At 39.3% G+C, this 19,450-nt stretch overlaps 1 protein-coding gene across 12 annotated transcripts in view; it reads right to left on the bottom strand.

The window, feature by feature from the left end:
* Positions 1-19,450, bottom strand: part of WDPCP (WD repeat containing planar cell polarity effector) — a 730,102-nt gene that overhangs the window by 209,667 nt on the left and 500,985 nt on the right. For all 12 annotated transcript variants that reach the window (XM_055107901.1, XM_003830886.6, XM_034953245.3 and 9 more), the window contains one exon: positions 2,503-2,566. In XM_055107901.1, coding sequence (XP_054963876.1) covers positions 2,503-2,566 — 64 coding nt within the window. The remainder of the gene's footprint in view (positions 1-2,502; positions 2,567-19,450) is intronic.

The raw sequence follows: 19,450 nt of genomic DNA, 5'->3' as shown, positions 1-19,450 counted from the left end.
CTCCTTTGGAGGCTAAGATAGGAGGATTGCTTGAGCCCAGGAGTTCAAGGTTATAGTGAGCTATGATCACACCACTGCATTCCAACCTAAGTGAAAAACCAAGACCCTGTCTCAATCAATCAATGAATCAATAAAGCAAACAAGCAAGCAAGCCTAAACTATTTGCTACCTGGCCCTTTAGAGGAAAAGTTTCCTAGCCAAAATACTGATAATATCACTCTTCTATTTAAAATGATTTAGTAACTTCCTATTGCTTTTGAGATAAATTCTAACTCCTTTATATGGAATGTAAGCCCCTTTAGTCTCTCTGCTTTCCAGCCATATCAACTTTCTTATCATGTTGTATGCCTTGTAACTTTTTACCACTGATAATATGCTAATGCAAAAAGGACTATTTTCAGGTTAACTGATACACTTTTGTGTGATCCCATTGTGATTCATATGTTATTATTTTTAGTCTTTTAGCAAGAGATATCTCAAGGGTAGAAAATCATGTATAAATAGGAATAATCCTGTTTAATCTACAAGCTTTTAATTTCAAAAGAGGTAACATTTTTCAATCTATAGGCTATAGACCTCTGGCTAGATGAAACTTAGATAGTAAGAATGAATCTATTAAAAAAATAAATCCTTTTAGGCAATTTCTACATGGAACCTTAAATGTATATAGTAGATTCATGAGCTTAAATAGAACTTTGAGGCTTTAATGCTCTCAATATTTTGAGCTTCTTTAAAGCAGACCTTGGGCTATCAATAAAGTTATGTATGAAGAGTAACAATGCAGCATTCTGAATAATGACTGTTTGCTTTTGCAAATAAAAAGGACAGTAAAACCACTTCTATACTTCCCTTATTTTAGATTTTCATCTTTTATGTGTAAAAATCCTCATGGTTTAGGATTAGCCTATCAGTAGAAAGGCTACTGGATGAAGGTGATTTGAACTAACATGGACACTTTATATTGTTATTGGCTAAACTGAGACCGAAAGCTGAAACAGATATGATTTGAGAAAAGTTTAGAAGGTGCCTTTCGTGATGTTTCTATTAATTATTACAACATTAGAAATTAAAGAACATAATACCTTGAGAGAGAAATTTTACCAGGCACCAAACATTTAAATATTCATCTCTTTAGTTCTTATCTTGGCTAGAAAAAAGACTGAAACTATAGACATAAAAAATAAAGAAATATGGGGAAAATCTACCATTATTGGGGTAAGTGGCAAAGGTGAAAAGGTGGAGATAAGGAAAAAAGTCAATGGGGCTGGAAAATCTAAAAAGTGTAATTAATTTTCTGACACTGTGATCTCTGCATGTATAGATTTTGATGAAAATAATAAAATCTTCCCTCAATGTAATATGCCTGCTCAATCAGACATCACAAAATGCAGATGACGAACAATAGAATGTTCACACTTTTGAAATTAGATTTTTTATGATCAATAATAGTATAATTAATTGAATGACATACATTTAGAATTTAAATATCAAACTCAATCCAAAGATGATTGATCTAATGTGATGAATCCATAATATTATCTAAAACATCAAAGCTTCATTTAAACTACAAAATGTCTTCACTGTGCAAAAGATTCAGGAAAAGCACCTTCCAGAAGTATTTCTGGCTTTCAAGAGGCTTTTGATTTATTGTTTCTGTGACAACAACGAAATTGCTGTATAACAGAATATCTGAAACATCAAAGCTTAATTTAAACTACAAAATGTCTTAACTGTGCAAAAGATTCAGGCAAAAGCACCTTCTAGAAGCATTTCTTCTTTCAAGAACCTTTTGCTCTGTTGTTTCTGTGGAAACAATGAAATTGCTGTCTAACAGAATATGCTGGGAAACTAGGAAAGGACTTTTCCTTTGTTCATTTGATCTCAATGTGGCACTGTAGTGCAAGATCTTATAAAACAGAAACCTGATACAGAGTACAAGGATTTGTAAGAAACTGGTCAGTTTTACTGTTCTGTAGCTAATAAATGGGAGGGCCAGAGTGTACATGAATTTAACCTCTTGGATCCACTTTGTACTATGGTTACTTAAAAAATACATGTGAGAACATTCCTACTTTGTTACTCTACACTAAAATATAAGGGACAAACTAAGCACATTCGAGATCTGTGGGACATCTTTTGCCCTATGTCCTTGATTCTATAGCTTTTCTTCAGAGAATGGATTAGAAAGACATTTAAGCTTACTAGATAGATAGGTGTCATCCCCTTGCATCAAGGTACATGAGGAGAAAAGTTCAAGAATTATAAATTCTTAGAAAACACAAAAGATCCATTGGAGCCAGCAAACAAAATGTCAACAAATCAAAAGATACTAGATGGTTATTGACCAGTTTCACGAAAGCAAACCTGCAAGTCAAGATGGAATAATGCTTTCCCACCCTGTGTCTGAGGCTGCAAAATGACAGTAATCCTTTTTATGGTCACAAAAGCTGACAACTTAGCCTTAGAACTGAAGGCACGAAATCATCTCTGAAAATGACTCACCATAAAGAGGTCACGAGCACCAATGTCAACAGCTAGGAGAAATGCCTTTTCAAACCTCTGGTACCTACAAGGCAGAAAAAAATATTATGTTAGTTGTGAACAAGAATATATAAAAGAAAAGAGCTGTTTATTTAACATATTTCTGTGATACTGTTTTTGTCCTTCTGATTGGAAAAATATTTTCAAACAGAAGGGATTTGGCCTACTAGGATCTTCCATATGTGCAAAGTTATTACATTTAGGAGGGGCTGAGGCACAGAGCCTGTGGAGGCCTTAAGTATAACTTTCAAGAATAAACATAACCCCAAGTAGACACTGCTGACTATGATAGCTTAGAAAATACGTTGCCTCTTCTTGTTAGTACCTCCTATATTTGCCTGAATCCCTCTCAGCTATAGAAATCAAAAGGCAATTGTGTTTATTTTGTGAATGAAGAGTGTCTTGTACTAGGAAGCTTATTGATTCATTATATATTCAGTGGAGATGGGATATACTAAGGAAGAGGTCAGAGGATTAGCAAATTGTACTATTTGTCCATGCATTCACTGCAGTTTTGCATTTGTCCCCATTCCATTGTAACTATCTGGCAATACTAATTATTCATACATATATATATATGTGTGTATATATATATATATTTTTTATTTTTATTTATTTATTTATTTTTTTTTTTGGAGATGGAGTCTCGCTCTGTCGCCAGGCTGGAGTGCAGGGGCATGATCTCAGCTCACTGCAACCTCCACCTCCCTGATTCAAGTGATTCTCCTGCCTCAGCCTCCCGATAGCTGGGAGTAGGTGCGCACCACCGTGCCCAGCTAATTTTTGTATTTTTAGTAGAGATGGGGTTTCACCATATTGGCCAGGATGGTCTTGATCTCTTGACCTCGTGATCCGCCTGCCTCAGCCTCCCAAAGTGCTGGGATTACAGGCGTGAGCCACTGTGCCTGGCCCCATCTTCTTTTTTTTAAATACAGGGTCTCACTCTGTCACCCAGGCTGGAGTGCAGTGGTGCAATCATCGCCTTGACCTCCTGGGCTCAGATGATCTTCCCACTTCAGCCCCGCCTAGTAGCTGGGACTACAGGTGCACGCCACTATGCCCAGCTAATTTTTTGTATTTTTCGTAGAGATGGAGTTTTTGCCATGTTGCCCAGGCTGGTCTCAAATTCATGGGCTCAAGCAAACCACCCACTTCAGCGTCCCAAAAGTGCTGGGATTATAGGCCTGAGCCATTGTCATCCATCTTCTTAGGATCAAACTTAAAGGTAAATTCTTACCTTTTGTGCCCCTTTGGTCCCATCTAATTCTATAAATTGCCCTTCCTTGAAACCCTCTCCTACCTTGGCTTGCCCTGCTTTCCTTAATTTTTTGTTTTCCCTTCCTTAGATGTGTTCTTCTTAGTCTCCTTTGCTAGTTCATTTTTCTCTGCCTCCCCATGAAATCAGTATTCTATGATCCTCTTTTATTTCTACCCACTGTCTCCAATCTCCTCAATAACCTTACCACACCCAGGGCATTGCTTATCAATTATCAGTGGCTTACAAATCTACACCTCCGGGATCCATCTCTTCCCTGATCTCCAAATTATTATTTCAAGGCACCTCAAAGTTAACATGTCTAACATGTTCACTGAAACATCAATTTGGCAATCATAGAGGGCAAACTGAAATTGGAGAGAGTGAAATTAAGGGGGATAAGTTAGGATGTGCTCTTCTTTCTAGGTAAGAGGTAATGATAGACAGTAGATGGTAATGATACATGGTAAAATTAAAAAACTGACATTGGCATCTGGCAGCATGGTGAAACAGAAATAGCAAAAGGAGACTCCCAACTAGGTTGTTTATAAAATACTTAGTTAAAGTAAATCATAGGACTATGAAAAGTAAGTAAATACCAAGGGGGCCATATCCTCCATAAAAAAATAACCAATTAAACAAAATCCCTTGATAGAAATCAGAGTAAGGATCACTCAGCAGACAACAAATAAGGGGGAAAAACAGGGCAGAATTACTTACAGGGCCATCACCCTTAGGAGATAAGCCTGAACAAAACTCAAGTTAAAGGTGATAAGCTCAGACTGTTGATTAAGGCAAGTAAAAGAGCTAAACCCAAGAATTCTGATTAAGCCAGGGGCTAAAAGAGACCCAGGTTAGTAGTGCCCCTAACTTTTACAGAAACAAACAAATTCATGTCTGGATTAAAGCCTTTCTAATAGAGGCCCTCAATGATTTTTTAACATAAAATTAACATAAATTAAAATCAAACAAGTATGAGTTCATAAAGATAATCAAAAACACAAGAAAACAAGGCACTATAACTAAAAATTAGAAAAATAACAAATTTAGATCTTCATGGATTTCAAATAATTGAATTATTAAAGTAGGCATATAAAATAATTCAATATAAAATATTTAAAGAAATGAGGGAGTCATGAAAATAAGCATGTAATATGATACAATAAAGAATAATCAGGTTACTATTTTAAAGAATAAAACAGAACTTTTAGAAATAAAAATCTAATTATTGAAGTTAAATAATTTGATTTTTTTTTTGTTTTGGACTGGGTCTTGCTCTGTTACCCAAGCTGGAGTACAGTGGCGTGATTATAGCTCACTGCAACATCAACCTCATAAGTACCTCGAGTGTCTTAGAAGACCTTGAGTCTCCTAAGCAGCTGTGACTACAAGCATGTGCCACATGCTGGGGTAATACTTTTTTTTTTTTTGTAGAAATGAGGTCTCATTATGTTGCCCAGGCTGGTTTTGAATCCATGAGCTCGAGTGATCTTCCTGCCTCAGCCTCCCAAAATGCTGGGACTACAGGTGTGAGCCACTGTGCTCAGTCAATTTGACACATTTGAAGAAAGAATTGGTGAAATAAAAGTGCATAAATTATGTATAAGTCAGGAATTACACAGAATGTTACACAGAGGAAAAAGAGATTAAAAATATAAAGAGAGGCTGAGCAAATTACAGAAAATGAAAAAGTCTAATATGACTACACAGGGAATTAAGTTAATGGCTAAGAATTTCCAGAGATGATAAATGATATGAGACAATCAACACAAAAGAAACAATGTATATCAGGCAGGAGATATAAAAAGGAAATTTAAAATATCCACATTTGTAATGGAAATGCAGAACTAAACAAAAAAAGAAAATTAGGCTGGGCGCCTATAATCCCAGCACTCTGGGAGGCCGAGATGGATTTTATCACTTGAGGCTAAAAGTTCAAGACCAGCCTGGGCAACATAGTAAAACCCCACCTCTACTAAAAATACAAAACTGAGCCAGATATGGTGGTGGGTACCTGTATTCCCAGCTACTCAGGAGGCTGAGGCACAAGGATTACTTGAACCTGGGAGGCAGAGGTTGCAGTAAGCTGAGGTTGTGCCACTGCATTCCAGCCTGGGCAAGAGAGTGAGTCTCTGCCTCAAAATAAATAAATAAATAAATAAATAAAAATAAAAGAAAAAAAACTAAAAGCTTCCAGAAAAGAAATAAAAGGCATCTATTAATAAATAGGAAGAGAGGAAGTCAAACTATCTCCCTTCTCAGATGATATGATTCTATACCTACAAAATCCCATAGTCTCTGCCCAAAGACTCCTAGATCTGATACACAGCTTTGGCAAAGTTGCAGGATACAAAATTAGTGCAAAATGAGTTGCATTTCTATACACCAATAATGTCCAAGCTGAGAGCCAAATCAAGAATGCAATTCCATTCACAATAGCCACAAAAAGAATAAAATAAGCAGGAATACAGCTAACCAGGGAGGTGAAAGATCTCTACAATGAGAATTACAAAACACTATGGAAAGAAATTAGAGATGACATAAACAATTGGAAAACCATTTCATGCTCATGGATAATAAGAATCAATACCGTTAAAATGGCCATACTACAGATTCAATGTTATTCCTATCCAACTACTACTGACATTTTTCACAGAACTAGAAAAACCTTAGATTTATATAGAACCAGGCCAGGCGTGGTGGCTCATACCTGTAATCCCAGCACTACTTAAAAAAACAATACAAAACATTAGCTGGGCGTGGTGGCGGGCACCTGTAATCCCAGCTACTTGGGAAGCTGAGGCAGAAGAATAGCTTGAATCTGGGAGGCAGAGGTTGCAGTGAGCCGAGATCGCACCATTGCACTCCAGCCTGGGCAACAAATGTGAAACTACATCTCAAAAAAAAAAAAAAATTTTTATATGGAACCAAAAAAAGCCTGAACACCCAAAGCAATTCTAAGCAAAAAGAACAAAGTTGGAGGCATCAGGTTATGCACTTCGAACTCCTACAAAGCTACAGTAAACTAAGCAGCATGGTACTGGTACAAAAACAGACACATAAACCAATAAAACAGATTAGAGAACTTAGAAATAAAGCCAAACACCTGCAACCAACCATCTGATCTTTGACAAGATAGACAACAGCAGCAATGGGGAAATGACTTCCTATTTAATAAATGGTGCTGGAGTAACTGGATAGTCGTATACAGATGATTGAAACTAGGCCCCTTCCTTTCACTGTATATAAAAATCGATTCAAGATGAACTACAGACTTAAATGTAAAACCCAAAACTATAAAAACCTTAGAAGAAAACCTAGGAAATATCATTATGGACATAGGCCCTGGCAAAGATGTCATGACAGAGACTCCACAAGCAACTGCAACAAAAACAAAAAATTGATGAATGGAAAGACCAATTAAACTAAAGAACTTCTTCATAACAAAAGAAACTATCAAAAAAGTAAACAGAGAACCTACAGAATGGGAGAAAATATTCACAAACTATGCATTTGGCAAAGGTCTAATATCCAGAATCTATAGAGAATTTAAACAAATTAACAGGCAAAAAACTTAAAACCCCATTAAAAAATGGGGAAAGGACATGAACAGACACTTCTCAAAATAAGACACTCAGCCAACAAGCATATGGAAAAATCCTCAGCATCACTAATCGTTAGAGAAATGTGAATCAAAACCACAATGAGATACCATCTCATACCAGTCAGAATGGCTATTATTAAAAAGTCAGAAAACAACAGATGCTGGCAAGGGTGCAGAGAAAAAAGAACACTTATACACCCCTACTGGCAATGTAAATTAGTTCAGCCACTGTGGAAAGCAGTTTGGAGATTTCTCAAAGAACTTAAAACAGAACTACTATTCAACCCAGCAATCCCATTACTGAGTATATACCCAAAGGAATATAAATTGTTCTAACATAAAGATATGTGATGTGTATGTTCATCACAGCACTATTCACAATAGGAAGGACATGGAATCAACCTAGATGCTCATCAGTGGTTGACAGGATAAAGAAAATGTGGTATATATACACCATGGAATACTATGCAGTCATATAAAAGAAAGAGATTGTCCTTTGCAGCAACATGGGTGGAGTTGGTGGCCACTATCCTAAGAGAATTAATACAGGACCAAAAAACCAAATACCCCAAGTTCTCTCTTATAAGTGGGAACTAAACACTGAGTACACAGGGACACAAAGAAGGTAACAGTAGATACCAAGGCCTACTTGAGGCTGGAGTGTGGGAGGAGGGTGAATTGAAAAAGTACCTATCGAATACTATGCTCATTAGTAGCATAGTTATTCTGGGTGATGAAATAAGCTGTACACCAGACCCCCATGACATGCAATTTACCCTTGTAACAAACCGGCTGATGTACCCTTGACCCTAAAAGTGCAAGAAAAAAAGAATAACTTATACATGAAGTTTAAAAAAAGAAAAAGCTGCCAGAGAGAAGACATATCATCTAAAAAGGAACTACAAATAGACTGACCCTAGACTTCTCATTGGCAACAATGGGAGGTAGAAGACAGAAAGTATCTTCAAATTATGGAGGAAAAATAAGCATCAAGTCTTTGAGCAGAGACTCCTCCAATTTGTCGATTTTTGTTTTTGTTGCAATTGCTTGTGGAGTCTTTGTCATGATGTCTTTGCCAGAGCCTATGTCCAGAACAATATTTCCTAGGTTTTCTTCTAAGGGTTTTATAGTTGTAGGTTTTACATTTAAGTCTCTAATCCATCTTCAGTTAATTTTTGTATACAGTGAAAGGAAGGGGCCTAGTTTCAATCTTCTGTATATACAAAAATTCTAAACTTGAATGTACTTAATAAAATAGGCTCAAAAATGTATAAAGCAAAACATGAGTAGAATTAAAACAAATGATCAGACTACCATCACTGTGTGAGACTAAGGGTTATCTCTAAATTTTTGCTAGTCTAAGCAGTGAGTAAATTAGAAAGAAAAAGGAGTCTTAAACAACCTAATTACAAAGTTATATTTATTGGATACACAGAACTTAAATCAGAGAACCACCTCCTGGGTTCACACCATTCTCCTGCCTCAGCCTCCCAAGTAGCTGGGACTACAGGGGCCCACTACCGCGCCTGGCTAATTTTTTGTATTTTTAGTAGAGATGGGGTTTCACTGTGTTAGCCAGGATGGTCTCCATCTCCTGACCTCATGATCCGCCCACCTCAGCCTCCCAAAGTGCTGGGATTACAGGCCACTGTGCCTGGCCCAGAGAACTTTAAATCTTAAATCAGAGAATACACATTCTTCTTAAGCACAAATGGGATATCTACAAAATTATATTATGTAGTAAGTAAAAAAGCATGTCTCAATACATTTTAAACATTATAATTAATCCATCAACAATGTAATTAGTTGACAAAAAGATAAGCAATATATGCACATGTACTTAGAAATGAAGTCATTAGTCAAAGAAGAAATCATAATAGAAATTTTAAAATACTTAAATAAATGCTAATACTATAAAAAAACACTTGAGCAAATGAGGTATTTGAAGGGAAATCTATAGCCTTACATGCTTATATTGAAAAGAAGGTTAAAAATTGATAAACTAAATATCCAACTTAATAATTTAAAAAAACAATAGCAGAATAATCTCAAGAAGGCAGTGGAATAACATGTTTGAAGTACTGGAAGGAAGAAACACACAAAGAATTTTATATGCAGCAAAGACTCTTTCACAAATGAAGGTGTAATAAAGACATTTGCAGGAAGAAACCAAGAAAATTTATCACAAGTAGAACTACACTGTAAGAAAGACTAAAAGAAGCTCTTTAGGCTAAAATAAATGCTAGATGGAAATGCAGATCTTCAAGAAAGAATGAAAAGTAGGAGAAACAGTAAATACCTAGGCAAATATAAAGAACTCCATTACCTTTATTTAATATACACTAGTCTGTTGAAAGCAAAAATTATAACATTTTGTGAGGGTTGTAACATGTAGGTTATACAATAGCATAAAGGATGGGGTAAGGTGGGTAAATGAACTGATACAGTTCATTGCAAGATTTCTACATTTTCCATGAAGTGGACTGCATGAAGATTTCTACATTTTAATTCTAAGTGGACTGTAGAACACTAAGGATATAAATGTAACCCTTACAGCACCACTAAAAAAACAGTGCAAGTAGGTATGACTGAAAAAGCAAATAAATAAAAAATCTGGAAAATATTAAAATAATCCAAAGAAGGAAGGAAAAGAGGAGTGAAGAAACAAAAATTAGTAAAAATTAGTACAAACAGAAAACAAAATGACAGACTGAATTGCAACTACATCCATAATTACATTAAATGTTAATGAACTGAACATTCCAATTAAAAGACAAAGACTGTCATAAAAGAGCAAGAACCAAATATATGCTGTTTGTAAGAAGTCCACTATAAATATACAAACACAGATAGTTTGAAAGTACATAAATAGAAAAATGTAAATATGAAAAGGCTAGAATGGCAATAATTATCAGATATAATATACTTTAAAAAACAGTATTAAAGGAGGGACATTTCATAATGATAAAAACACCAATTCATCAGGAAGACCCAACAATCATGACTGTGAGTGTCTTAAATATATGAAACAAAAAAAAGGTGACAGAAATAAAGAAGACAATTATATTAACAGTTGCTTTTAGCACACCTCAATCAGCAAGATAAACCAATGGAAAGTTAAACAAATAAAGTAATAGATGATCTCTATATTCATGTAACTGATATTATAGAACAATATCAGTCTGAAGTACTGAAGTGTGTCTCTATTATCAGAGTATATATATATATACATTTTGATATGTACTTTGTGTGTATAGACATATATATACACTCTGTGTGTGTGTGTGTGTGTGTGTGTGTGTGTGTGTGTGTATCCACCCACATGAGAGCTCCTTATTGTTACTTTGCTGATTTATTTCCTCATTTTTGTCATTCTGGCCCATCTTAGACTGAAAATGTTACGTGCAAATTAACTAACTACTGGTTTGCTTTTGTCTGTTTCTTCTTATATCTCCTACAATTTCTGCTTTATGAAGATTCCTATCATTTTATTTGGTACACGGATATAACTTTTTTTTATTATGAAAGGTAGCCCACAGCATTGTAGAGTGACTTTCTTTGTTCTGTTTAATAATCTGTGGCATAATTCTGTCTTGTTATACAGTATATAACAATCCCTGCTTAGTTTGTATTTTTTGCCATATGGCAACTTTGCTTTACTTTTTAAAAAATTGTTTTGATTTCATGTTTGTTTTGTATATAGGAATGTTTACATTTTTATAAACTCAAGTATGTATAATTAATGTAATTCTCTTGAGCTCCTTTTTCTTTATTTCTATTGTCTTCTTTTTACATATCACTTTACTGAGGTATTATTGACACACAAAAAGCTGTACATATTTAATGTATACAACTTGATTAATTTGGAGGGAAGTAGACACCACTGAAGCTATTACTGAGAGGTGAAGCCAGCTGGGTTTCTGGGTTGGGTGGGGACTTGGAGAACTTTTCTGTCTAGCTAAAGAATTGTAAATGCACCAATCAGCACTCTGTGTCTAGCTAATCAGGTAGGGGGCTTGGAGAACTTTTCTGTCTAGCTAAAGGATTGTAAATGCACCAATCAGCACTTTGTGTCTAGCTAAAGGTTTGTAAATGCACCAATCATCACTCTGTCAAAATGGACCAATCAGCTCTCTGTAAAATGGACCAATCAGCACTCTGTAAAATGGACCAATCAGCAGGATGTGGGTGGGCCCAGATAAGGGAATAAAAGCAGGCCACCTGAGCCAGCAGTGGCAACCCGCTCGGGTCCCCTTCCATGCTGTGGAAGCTTTGTTCTTTCGCTCTTCACAATAAATCTTGCTGCTGCTCACTCTTTGGGTCCGTGCTGCCTTTATGAGCTGTAACACTCACCGTGAAGGTCTGCAGCTACACTCCTGAAGTCAGTGAGACCATGAACCCACTGGGAGGAAGAAACACCTCCAGATGCGCCACCTTTAAGAGCTGTAGCACTCACTGCGAAGGTCTGCGGCTTCACTCTTGAAGTCAGCGAGACCATGAACCCACCAGAAGAAGAAAGTCTGGACATGTCTGAACATCAGAAGGAACAAACTCCAGACACACCATCTTTAAGAACTGTAACACTCACCGCAAGGGTCCACAGCTTCATTCTTGAAGTCACCAAGACCAAGAACCCACCAATTCCAGACACATTTTGGCGACCCAGATGGGACCATCGCCTATCGCCAAGAAGTGAGACTATCGCCTATCGCCAAGTGGTGAGTACCATCGGACCCCTTTCGCTTGCTATTCTTTCCTATTTTTCCTTAGAATTTGGGCGCTAAATACTGGGCACCTGTCGGCCAGTTAAAAGCTACTAGCGCAGCTGCCAGACTAAAGACACAGGTGTCAGGCTTTCTGGGAAAGGCCTCTCTAACAATCCCTGACTCTTCAGAGTTGGTAGCGTTGGTTTGCCTGGAACCAGCTTCCGCTTTTCCTGTACTTCTGGGCTGAGCCCAGGGTCGAAAGAGAGGAAAGCCATTCAGCTCCGGGGTCCCAACAACAAGTTGGTTGACCCTGTGGCCATGAGTGGAACTCTCAAAGTCATGTCACCCAAGCGAGACTTGCCCATCTATTCTATCTACCCTGACCATTGCCCCCTGGGTCCTAACGCCTGCCAGACAAACTTCCTCTTGCCTCTCTTCTCCAGGCTAGTCCTGCTTCTAAAAACCACTCCCTGTCTCTGGTGCTTTTCTAGTTTCTCCTATAAGAATGATTTCTAGTATAAATTTGGGATTCTGTTACCTTCTGTGGGCACCCAGGCTCGCCAATCAGAAACACATAATTTTTGCCCAAAGCCCCATCGTAGGGGGGACTATCTGGAATTTTAGGATCCCTCCTCAGACTAGCAGGCCTAACAAAAGCTACTCCTGAAGCTAGAATATGGGGAGCCTCAGAAATTGTATCCTTCCTATTCATATAAGTAAGGACAAAAGGTGTCACTCTTCCAACCCTGGACATCCCTTCCCTCCCTCAGGGTATGGCCCTCCACTTCATTTTGGGGGCATAACATCTTTATAGGACATGGTTAAGGTCCCAATACTAACAGGTGAATGCTTAGGACTCTAATGGGTTTTCGAGAATGTGTCGGTAAGGGCCACTAAATCCGATTTTTCTCGGTCCTCTTTGTGGTCTAGGAGGACAGGCAAGGGTGCAGGTTTTCGAGAATGCGTTGGTAAGGGCCACTAAATCCGACCTCTCTCAGTCCCCCTTGTGGTCTGGGAGGAAAACTAGTATTTTTGCTGCTGCGTCAGGGAGCGCAACTATTCCGATCAGCAGGGTCCAGGGACCATTGCAGGTTTGTGGGTGGGGGAGAAACAAAACAAACCAAAACCACAGGCGGTTTTGTCTTTCAGATGGGAAACACTCAGGCATCAACAGGCTCACCTTTGAAATGCATCCTAAGCCATTGGGACCAATTTGACCCACAAACCCTGAAAAAGAGGTGGCTCATTTTTTTCTGCCCTACAGCCTGGCCCCAATATTCTCTCTCTGATGGGGAAAAATGGCCACCTGAGGGAAGTATAAATCACAATACTATCTTGCAGCTTGACCTTTTCTGTAAGAGGGAAGGCAAATGGAGTGAAATACCTTATGTCCAAACTCTTTTCATTGAAGGAAAATACATGACTATGCAAAGCTTGCAATTTACATCCCCCAGGAGGACCTTTCAGCTTAGTCCCATATCCTAGCCTCCCTATAGCTCCCCCTCCTATTAATGATAAGCCTCCTCTAATCTCCCCTGCCCAGAAGGAAATAAGCAAAGAAATCTCCAAAGGACCACAAAAACCCCCGGGCTATCGGTTACGTCCCCTTCAAGCTGTAGGGGAAGGGGAATTTGGCCCAACCCAGGTACATGTCCCTTCTCCCTCTCTGATTTAAAGTAGATCAAGGCAGACCTGGGAAAGTTTTCAGATGATCCTGATAGGTACACAGATGTCCTACAGGGTCTAGGGGAAACCTTCGATCTCACTTGGAAAGATGTCATGCTTTTGTTAGATCAAACCCTGGCCTTTAATGAAAAGAATGCAGCTTTAGCTGCAGCCCAAGAGTTTGGAGATACCTGGCATCTTAGTCAAGTAAATGATAAAATGACAGCCGAAGAAAGGGAAAATTCCCTACTGGTCAGCAAGCTGTCCCCAGTATGGATCCCCACTGGGACCTCAACTCAGATCATAGGGACTGGAGTCACAAACATCTGTTGACCTGTGTTCTAGAAGGACTAAGGAGAATTAGGAAAAAGCCCATGAATTATTCAATGATGTCCACCATAACTCAGGGAAAGGAAGAAAATCCTTCTGCTTTCCTCAAGTGGCTACAGGAGGCCTTAAGAAAATATACTCCCATCACCTGAATCACTCGAGGGTCAATTGATTCTAAAAGATAAGTTTATTACCCAATCAGCTGCAGATATCAGGAGAAAGCTCCAAAAGCAAGCCCCGGGCCCTAAACAAAATCTGGAGGAATTATTAAACCTGGCAACCTCAGTGTTCTATAATAGGGATGAAGAGGAACAGGCCCAAAAGGAAAAGCAAGATCAGAGAAATGCTGCAGCCTTTGTCATGGCCCTCAGACAAACAAACCTTGGTGGTTCAGAGAGAACAGAAAACGGAGCAGGCCAATCATCTGGTAGGGCTTGTTATCAGTGTGGTTTACAAGGACACTTTAAAAAAGATTGTCCAATGAGAAACAAGCCACCCCCTCGTCCATGTCTGCTATGCTGAGGCAATCACTGGAAGGCACACTGCCCCAGAGTGCAATGGTTCTCTGGGCCAGAAAAAAGCCCCCAACCAGATGATCCAACAATAGGACTGAGGGTGCCTGGGGAAAGCGCCAGCTCATGTCATCACCCTCACTGAGCCCCAGGTATGGTTAACCATTGACGGCCAGAAAATTGACTTCCTCCTGGACACTGGTGTGGCCTTCTCAGTGTTAACCTTCTGTCCCAGATGACTGTCCTCAAGGTCCGTTACCATCCGAGAAATCCTGGGACAGCCTGTAACCAGGTATTTCTCCCACCTCCTCAGTTGTAATTGATAGACTTTGCTCTTTTCACATGCCTTTCTTGTTATGCCTGAAAGTCCCATACCCTTATTAGGGAGGGATATATTAGCCAAAGCTGGAGCTATTAGCTACACGAATATGGGGAACAAGTTACCCATTTGTTGCCCCTTACTTGAGAAGAAAATCAACCCTGAAGTCTGGGCAGTGGAAGGAACAAACTGAAGCTCCAGCTTTAAGCCTTCCCACAGGACAAAACTTCTCTTTATATGTCAGAGAGAGAGCACGGATAGCTCTTGGAGTCCTTACTCAGACTCGTGGGACAACCCCACAACCAGTGGCATACCTAAGTAAGGAAATTGATGTAGTAGCAAAAGGTTGACCTCACTGTTTACAGGTAGTTGCAGCGGTGGCTGTCTTAGTGTCAGAGGCTATCAAAATAATACAAGGAAAGGATCTCACTGTCTGGACAACTCATGATGTAAATGGCGTACTAGGTGCTAAAAAAAGTTTATGGCTATCGGACAACCGCCTACTTAGATAACAGGCGCTACTCCTTGAGGGACTGGTGCTTCAAATACATAAGTTCGTGGCCCTCAACCCTGCCACTTTTCTCCCAGAGGATGAGGAACCAATCGAGCATGACTGCCAACAAATTATAGTCCAGACTTATGCCGCCCGAGATGATCTCTTGGAGGTCCCCTTGGCTAATCCTGACCTTAACCTATATGTTGATGGAGGTTCGTTTGTGGAGAGTGGGATGCAAAGGGCAGGTTATGCCATAGTTAGTGATGTAACTGTACTTGAAAGTAAGCCTCTTCCCCGAGGGACCAGCACCCAGTTAGCAGAACTAGTGGCACTTACCTGAGCCTTAGAACTGGGAAAGGGAAAGACCAGCAGAAAGGAAAGAGAGAAAGAGACAGAGAGGGGTAGGGAGAGACAAAGAGGGAGTCAGAAAGAAAGAAAGAGACAAAGTCAAAGAAGGAAAGAGAGAAAGAGACAGAGAGAGGAAGAGACAGAGAGACAGAGAGAGAGGGAGAGTAAGTGACAGAGAGACAGAGAGAGAGAAAGATAGGAAGTCAGAAGGAGACAGACAGAAAGTCAGAGAGAGAGAGGAAGGAACAGAAGAAAGAGAGAGAGAGGAAGAGACAGACAAAGAGGGAGTCAGAAAGAGAGACGAAGATGTCAAAGAGACAGAGAGATGAAAGTAGTAAAGAAAAAACAGTGTACCCTATTCCTTTAAAAGCCAGGTAAATTTAAAACCTCTAATTGATAACTGAAGGTCTTCTCTGTAACCCTGTAACAACACTCCAATACCACCTTGTTGTCAGTGTGAACAAGGGTGTAGCCTGAAAACACTGAGGCCACTGACAACCCATAGCCTTCCTATCAAAAATCCTTAACCTAACAGGTTTCCTAACAGGGGATCTAAATCTTAATTAATTACCATACAAAGTTCTGATCAAATCTGGGCAGAACTCCCTTCAGGACAGGACAATAGATGGTTCCTCCCAGGCGATTAAGGGAAAAAGACACAATGGGTATTCAGTAAGTGATAAGGAAACTCTTGTAGAAGCAGACTTAGGAAAATTGCCTAAGAATTGATCTGCTCAAACCTGCAAGTTGTTTGCACTCAGCCAAATCTTAAAGTACTTACAGAATCAGGAAGGAGCCATCTATACCAATTCTAAGTTAATATGGACTGAACGAGGTTTTATTAATATCAAAGAAAAATTAAAATCCCAAACTTTAAAGGTTTTCAACTAAAATTTGCTAAAACTTAACAGTGTAGCATGCATTATCCTACTACCACACACTCTCAAAGGATTTCTCAGACAGTTTGCAAGAAATAACTAAATCTATCCTTACTCTACAATCCCAAATAGACTCTGGCAGCAGTGACTCTCCAAAACCCCCGAGGCCTAGACCTCCTCACTGCTGAGAAAGGAGGACTTTGCACATTCTTAGGGGAAGAACGTTGCTTTTACACTAACCAGTCAGGGACAGTATGAGATATCGCCCGGCATTTACAGGAAAAGGCTTCTGAAATCAGACGCCTTTCAAACTCGTAAACCAACCTCTGGAGTTGGGCAACATGTCTTCTCCCCTTTCTAGGTCCCAAGACAGCCATCTTATTATTACTTGCCTTCAGGGCCCTGTATTTTTAACCTCCTTGTCAAATTTGTTTCCTCTAGAATCGAGGCCATCAAGCTACAGATGGTCTTACAAATGGAACCCCAAATGAGTTCGACTAACAACCTCTACCGAGGACCCCTGGACCAACCCGCTGGCCCTTCCACTGGCCTAAAGAGTTCCCCTCTGAAGGACACTACAACTGCAGGGTCCCTTCTTCGCCCCTATCCGGCAGGAAATAGCTAGAGTGGTCATCGGCCAAATTCCCAACAGCAATTGGGGTGTCCTGTTTAGAGAGGGGATTGAGAGGTGAAGCCAGCTGGGCTTCTGGGTTGGTTGGGGACTTGGAGAACTTTTCTGTCTAGCTAAAGAATTGTAAATGCACCAACCAGCACTCTGTGTCTAGCTAAAGGTTTGTAAACACCCCAATAAGCACTCTGTCAAAACGGACCCGTCAGCTCTCTGTAAAATGGACCAATCAGCAGGATGTGGGTGGGCCCAGATAAGGGAATAAAAGCAGGCCACCCGAGCCAGCAGTGGCAACCCGCTCGGGTCCCCTTCCATGCTGTGGAAGCTTTGTTCTTTCGCTCTTCACAATAAATCTTGCAGCTGCTCACTCTTTGGGTCCGCGCTGCCTTTATGAGCTGCTAACACTTACTGCGAAGGTCTGCAGCTTCACTCCTGAAGTCCGCGAGACCACAAATCCACCAGGAGGAACAAACAACTCTGGACGTGCCACCTTTAAGAGCTGTAACACTCACTGTGAAGGTCTGTGGCTTAACTCCTGAAGTCAGCAAGACCATGAAGGAACAAATTCTGGACACACCATCTTTAAGAACTGTAACACTCACTGCGAGCGTCTGCGGCTTCATTCTTGAAGTCAGTGAGACCAAGAACCCGCCAATTCCAGACACATTACCACACTCAATGCCATAAACATATCTATCACTTCCAAAAATTTCCTCTTATTCTGTTTTCTAATTTTTACTTTTTCTTTTTGACACAGGGTCTCACTCTGTCACCCAGGCTGGAGTACAGCAGTCATGGCTCACTGCAGCCTGAAACTCCTGGGCTCAGGTGATTCTCCCACCTCAGCCTCCTGAGTAGGCTGGGGCTACAGGTACACACCACTGTGCCTGGCCAATTTTTTGTATCTTTTGTAGAGATGGGGTTTTGTCATGTTGCCAGGCTGGTCTCGAACTCCTGGGTCAAGCCATCTGCTGGCCTTGGCCTCCCAAAGTGCTACAGGCATGAGCCACCATGCCTGGCCCTCTTAATTTGTTTACTTTCATGATAAGAACACTTAAGATGTACCCTATTAGCAAATTTTTAAGTATGTAGTACAGTATTTGTTAATGATAGGTATTACACTGTACGTTAGATCTCTAGGTCTTACTCATCTTGCATATCTGAAACTTTGTGCTCTTTGACTAACACATGTTGTTCCCCCTCCCACTGGCCCTGGCAATAACTATTCTACTCCATGTTTCTATGAGTCTGACTTTAGATTTCTCATATGAGTGGAATAAGTCATATTTGTCCTCTGTTCCTGGCTTATTTTACTCAGCAAAATGTGCTCCGGGTTCATCCATGTTATAATTTCCTTTATTTTATAAGGCAAAATGATATTCTATTTATGTACATACTGCACTTTTTTTTTGCAAGTACATTGCTTTTATTGATTATACTGCAATATAAGTGAAAGATACAGATGATATTAATAGAACTTTGCAAGTATTTGAATTCTATTTAATTCTGCTAAGAATTAGAGATTGACTAATCCTCACAGAACTTCCTAATTTGCCTTGTAGATGAAGTTGGTAGTCTGAATTTTATTATTCTGGTTTTGTATATCAATGTTTCTCAATTTTTTTCATTATTACCCTTCCCCCAAAGGTCTTTTCATTTAAAAAAATTTTTAATGTGAAATATCCAAATTTTTTAGGGCTGACTGAATTTTTTTTGTACCCTTTGCCTAACATCTCTCCTTTTCCAGAATGCCTCATTTCCCTAACTTTCTGGTAACCACCATCCTATTCTGTATTACTATGAGTGCAACTTTTTTTTGATTACACATGTAAGTGAGATCATGGAGTCTTTTTGTGTCTGGCTTACTCGCTTAGCATAATGTCCTCCAGGTTCATTCACATTGTTGTAAGTAACAGGATTTCCTTCTTTTTAAAGGCTGAATAATATTCCATTATATAGATATGTATCTCATTTCTTTATCCATTCAACTTTTGAGGGAAAATTAGGTTGTTTCCATATCTCAACTGTTGTGAATAATGCTGCAATGAGCATGAGAGTATAGATGTCTCTTCAAGATACTGATTTCATTTCCTTTAGACATATACCTAGAAGTAGGATTTCTGGACCATATGATAGTTTTGTTTTTAATATTTTGAGAAACCTTTATA

Source organism: Pan paniscus, chromosome 12, assembly GCF_029289425.2.
Source record: "Pan paniscus chromosome 12, NHGRI_mPanPan1-v2.0_pri, whole genome shotgun sequence".
NCBI lineage: Eukaryota > Metazoa > Chordata > Mammalia > Primates > Hominidae > Pan > Pan paniscus.
This window is presented reverse-complemented; position numbering and strand designations above follow the sequence as displayed.